The sequence below is a fragment of the Paramormyrops kingsleyae genome, chromosome 9 (assembly GCF_048594095.1).
Source record: "Paramormyrops kingsleyae isolate MSU_618 chromosome 9, PKINGS_0.4, whole genome shotgun sequence".
NCBI classification, from domain to species: domain Eukaryota; kingdom Metazoa; phylum Chordata; class Actinopteri; order Osteoglossiformes; family Mormyridae; genus Paramormyrops; species Paramormyrops kingsleyae.
In genome coordinates, this window is record NC_132805.1 from 26,466,955 (window position 1) to 26,472,844 (window position 5,890).

Here is a 5,890-nt window from a genome sequence, read left to right on the forward strand (position 1 = left end):
GCGTTGGAACAGCAGGATCCCAGAGAAGGGCTGCATCGTTCCTTCATTTTGGTTGCACAACTAAAGAAGATACTTGAGTTAAATTGTATTCGATACATTGCATGTATTTTGCCTGCATATTTATTCTTAGGGAAAAAAACAATTCCCACCGCACGAACAAGTTCATGCCAAAACGCTCTGTTTGTGTGACCTACTGTGCGTTAGGCACTTATCTTATATTTTCTCAGTGCTTCACATAAACAATGTTATTCTAAGACACGCTTCATAAAAATCAGGGTTTCTCCGGGCGCGGTTCATTCGGTTATTGCAATAAAAGCGGCGAAACAAAAAAGGTAATAAAAGTCTAAGGGCGTCTCTACAGCGCACATGTTGCAGGAAAGGTGGGGTGGGTGGGGCCTAAGGCAGTGACTCTTGGCCATTCATTGGTTAGTAGATGGAGGGGGTTGGACGCTGGGAGGGCTTGCCGAAAACGAGATGGGCGTGGCGTCCGGGGTCAAAATTAATGGCTAGTTTCCACTCCATCCTATTCATACCACCGTGACTTGTAACGTGTAGTGACAGACAGAGGAGATAAGGATCACTGTACACAACTAGACTTTAGGCAAAGTGGAGATAACAGCAGCTGACAACCGCTTCAATTGCAAAGAAAAATAGTATAGAGTTACTGAAAAAGATCTCATTGGAGAGGGTGAAATAACGGGACCCGACGGAGAACTTGTGAACAGGATTGCAGAAAGTTTAGTATACTTAGAAGGAAACAGAAAATTAATCGAGCACTTTTATTAATTCTTTAGTATTTTTATTAATTTTCTTTGTGCTGAAGCATGGAACGCAAGATACCTGATTTCTCTGGAACCTGGAAAATGAAAAGTTCGGAGAACTTCGAGGAGATGCTGAAAGCACTGGGTTAGTAATGCTGGTCTGAAAATGCCCAGCAAACGTGTGTAACTCTACCCTATCCTTTTATAATATGCTGCGTTTTCCTTGGTATCTTTTCGGTAAGCAGACGCACAGTCAGCACCGACTTTACCGTCTCCGAGCTGGGGGTTATGATGTCGCATAAAGGAAACGGGGGGGGGGGCATATCTCTGTATCCCTACGTGTGATGCGGGGGGGGGGGGGGCTTTCGTGCAGGTCAGTGATTATGATAATTGTGCAAATGATCTGCGAAGAAGGGCACGTGCTCATAATATTGGCACATTGACTGGAGCAATAATCGACTCTCAGTTTCGGTCCTCAGATCAACATCGCCGCTGATCTTTTTGGTCGGTCTTTTGGTTGATTTCGCGGACAACGCCTGCACAAACTGTTAGTCACACGACAGGGTGTGTATATTGTCTAGTTTATCGGTGTGTGTATGTGCGTCTTATTCGTGCGTCCAGTATTATGTTAGTATCCTTACGTTTATGTCCATGGATGCGTTTATGTTATGGATGTCTCGCTGTTGCACTACGGTCCACAGGTTGCCTGACGTCTCAATTACAGTGAATAACCCGCTTATCCCCCATTAAACTCATGAGGAGCAGAGGTCTGCATAAGGATGGTAGAAGGCGAAAGGCAGAGGGACACCAAAGAAATAGGAACTGGAGGGTAGCATAGACCAAAGGAGAGAGGCATATCAAAGGAGGGAGAGGGACAGATGAAGAGATGAAAGGGTGTAAGGAATGACTGGCCCCAAGTAAAAAGACACAAAGGTGGAGGGTTAGGGTGGGGGTCATTGCTTGGAGGGGGGGGGGGGGGCTAATTTGTGCATGCATTACTAGCTTGAGGTGGTTAATATGTATGTGTCTGGGAGGGGTGGGGGTTGGGGGTATTGCAGAAACTCACGTAGTGACCGAGTGGGATACGGAGCTGTATGTCAGGAATCTCACTACAGGACAGACAAGATGGAGGAGACTAACCAGATTGCAGCTAATTCCTGCCTGTAAGATCTCGTAAGAGCCTGTAAGAGCTCGTGCATGCTGATGTGCATGGATGCACATGCACACGCTGCATATGTGGCTGCATGTCTGTCTTTGCAGGCTCCTCCTGTCAAATCTCTAATTAATGGCTGCTAACCCAAACATTTAGCAACTTTTAATCAATTTGAAAAAGAATAATTTCTTTACAAAGTCCTTCTTTTCTCAGCACTTTCTACAGTTTCAGTCATTGCCTTTGTCGAGGTATTTTACAAACGGGAACGGGGGAGCGGTTTACCCATGGTGCATTGCAATGTACAGTACACTCTCTCCAGCGACAAACTCGCTCACATACACACCTGATGCATTAGCTGCCTTCAGTCCAGGCACGTCATTCGAATATCAGTCCAAAAAGGCTTTATTGGTCTGACCTGCTAACTCCACTGGGGGGGGGGGTTCAGCATGATCCGTCTCCTCCCCCTCCCCACTGCCACAGATCTATCCCAAATGCTACCTCTGACCTCTCGCCTTTGGCCCTGACCCTGACTCTCTGTGTGTGGCCGTTTTTTTTTACCCCTCTCTTAGAGGGCATGGCAGACCCAGGGGGAAGACCAGACAGGAAATATCATGGAAGCATTACCGGCGCTGATCCGTTAGCTCGGACAGCGGTGTGTAGCAGCTCTGGCATGCAGACGCGTGTCTCCGGCTAGTTTGTCTCCCATCTCACAGCGTACATATATATATATTTACACGCAGTGACAGGTGGGAATTTGTGAGAGGTGAGAAGTGTGAAATTCAATTCGGCACAGGGACCCAGCAAGAAACCCCCCCGCCCCCTCTCTTGCTGGGTCTGGCTCCCTCTTTTCTCCCCAGTTCTCCAGTCCCCCCCCCCCCCCCCCGCCCCCACCCCACCTCCTCCTCACTCTTTTTCCCCTCCCAATCCCTCTTGCTCTTTGCTTCCTGACAGGAAGGTGTAACAGATTACCGGGTCCCCTGGGGCAGCCTTGATAACTTCCCCCCACTCATTAGTGAAGCCACATCCACACACACACACTCATCCACACACATACACATTCATACACGTACATACACATGCCATGACCATAGTCAGATACACACTCACACATGCACACAGACACACACATTCATACACACACGCACACACACACACACACATGCACACGCACACTCATACACACACACACACTCATACACACACATGCACACGCACACACACACTCATACACACACATGCCATGACCAAAGTCAGGCACACACAGGTACCCTGTCTGCCATGCTGTTAGATATTCATCTGTGATGGTCCTGGGGTCTGACAGCCAGCAGACTTTTTGGGGTGAATATTTCTTTTCGATGGGGGAGGGGGGTATCTCTGGAGGTCACATAATAACGGCAGCAGGACAGACCATGCCTGTACAGCAGCTCCAAGGACAAACCTCTGTGTCAGTGCAGATGTGCTGTTTGTGTGCTGGATGCCATCATGATCCTAACCCCCCACCCCTTCCTTGGGTCCGCATGTGTCCCACTTTGCGTCTCCTGAACCCAAGCATTCGGTCCTCTGTTGCTGCCCATAGATTTCCCAGGATGGACATCTCCCCTGGTTGCAGTCTGTCTTTCACGAGTCTGAGTACAGCGGAGGGCTTTAAGCTTGGGAGGCAACACTGCTTTTTAAAAATATATCTGCTAATAATGGTCCACCCCCCCGCCCAGTCAACGAGTCCTATGGTCCACAGGGGTCAACGTGATGCTGAGGAAGATCGCCGTGGCGGCAGCCTCCAAGCCCTTAGTGGAGATCACCCAGGATGGGGAGAGTTTCAGTATCCGCACCAGCACCTCCGTCCGGACCACCCACGTCTCCTTCACTGTGGGCGTGTCCTTCAACGAGACCACTGTGGACGGGCGCCCATGCACGGTATGGCCAGCCGGCGTCCTGTGGTACGGTCAGTCCAGCATACCTTTCCCTCTGACTGTCATCCCAATTCCGAATCGATCTGGGTCAGCCTGGACCGTAAGCTCGGCCTGTACGCCTCCCCAAGCTGGTCCGGTCCCGATGTTCCTGCCTTCCTGTCTCTCTCCCCACATCCATGTGCTTCAGATCTTCCTCCCTCTTCATCTCACCCCTGCCCTTCATTCACATCACCCAGACTGGGACGACAGCACCTCCAGACCGTGCCAAAATGAGAACGGCCCCCCATTCTCACCTGATGGGTTGCCCTCCCTGACTCGATAGCATGAATGTGCTGTGTCTTGGGGCACAGAAGGGGCCTATTTACCGCATGAATACCCCCACTCTCTCCCGTGGCCTTAATCCTTCTCCGAGACGTTGGCGCCTGACTGCTCTGTGACAATATTTGCACACCTAGACTGGCTCGCCCCCCCCCCCCCCCCGGCAACCCACTCACACTTCTCCCCCCCTTTATGCTCTGCAGAGTTTCCCCCGCTGGGAGACGGACAGTAAGATCAGCTGTGAGCAGACCCTGCAGAAGGGAGAGGGCCCGAAGACCTCATGGACCCGGGAGATCACTAATGACGGCGAGCTCCTCCTGGTGCGTGTCCCACTCCGGCGTCAGCAGGGCCCCTTGGAAAGCGTGACTCAGCCAGCCGCAATGCAGAGCCGAGGCTCTGCCCCTGAGACTCGCATCGCCGGCCCGCCTGCCGGCTTTGGCTCGCCTCTTAAAAGTCCTGGCGTTCCTCAGCCAGTGGTCGCATTGCACGGGCCTGATTTATTGCGATATGCCTTGGATGAGATTGACTTCATGCGCCTGTGGTTTTTGTGGTCAGGAACTTGCATTTCCTCTAACGTCCCTTGCTTGCATTTCAGACGATGACTGCCGACGACGTGGTCTGCACCCGGGTCTACATGCGAGAGTAAAAGACCGGAGCTGCCTTTGCCCGCCCCCTCCCCCCACCTCTGTCCTGGGTGTCTCCTAATTGGGAAGTTTCAGTCTGTAACCCCTGGCGGTGTCCCCCGCCACCCTGCGCGGTTTGCTCTCTGCCGCTTGGCCCCGCCCCTCCCTGTGTCTCCTCTCGTCCACCAGCTGTGCTTCTCATCGCTTCCTTTCAGCGCGTTAACTCTGTCTCTCCCAAGCTTTTATATTTATTTTGCTAGCGTCTGTTACTCCTGCCGTTCTTTGTGTTTCTTTTATACAAAATGTGGTGTTCTTTTGAAAAAAAAAAACCAAAAAAAAAACCAATAAAATGCAACTCTGACTTCCAGATGCAAATCTCTTCTGTTTTATTTTCCTTGGCTGTAATCCAGTCTGCTGGCTCTGAGGGCTTAATCACTTGCAGGTATTATCTCGGCATATGTAATAGGTGAAACAGGAGTGAGATTACAGAGGCACAGCTGGAGGTCAACGCAGTTCGTGGTCTGAGCAGGGAGCCCTGAGTGAGCGGGTGCGGCTCAGGCTTGGATTAGACTAATGATTGACGAACTCCTCCACCCATCAGTCACATACACAGACGCATTGGCACACATCTTATTTTAGCCGTTCTGTCAGCTGTCTGCAACTAGAATAACCCGTCTGGCCCTGCACTCGTCACGCCTCTCTCCTTCCCCGCTTTCCATCCCTCCAGAAGTGTGTTTCTTCATCACTCTCACTGTTTGTCCTTCGTCGCTCTTTCTGTTGCTAAAGTGAGGGTGGCAGCATCTGTGCTCTGCACTGGTGCTTTAAAAAGAGAGAATAAAACCCTTCTGGGCAGAGGGGTTCCCACTTTCCAATATGTTTGCAGTTTGAACCAGCTAAAGCAGAATATTATATTGGTTGCTCATTCCATCAGAATTCTCGGGGCAGATGTACTGTTTTGAGGTTTAAATTGGCCAAGTTGGTCTTGCCTGCAACTGGAATTTGTTTTCTCTCCTTCATAATAAACGTACTGCTTTTCTGACAAAGAAACCATCTCCTGGTCCTTTCTACTCTCGCTACAATATCGCTTTACACGAGGCCTTCTGGTTTCCCGTCACTGAAAAGATG

General features: G+C 50.5%; 1 protein-coding gene across 1 annotated transcript; it reads left to right on the forward strand.

The window, feature by feature from the left end:
• Positions 1-505: 505 nt before the first annotated feature.
• On the forward strand, positions 506-5,132 carry crabp2a (cellular retinoic acid binding protein 2, a). The gene is made up of 4 exons (XM_023806164.2): positions 506-906; positions 3,650-3,828; positions 4,346-4,462; positions 4,738-5,132. The coding sequence occupies exons 1-4, from the start codon at positions 825-827 to the stop codon at positions 4,786-4,788; spliced, it is 429 nt and encodes a 142-aa protein (XP_023661932.1). The 5' UTR covers positions 506-824; the 3' UTR covers positions 4,789-5,132.
• The last annotated feature ends 758 nt before the right edge of the window (positions 5,133-5,890 follow it).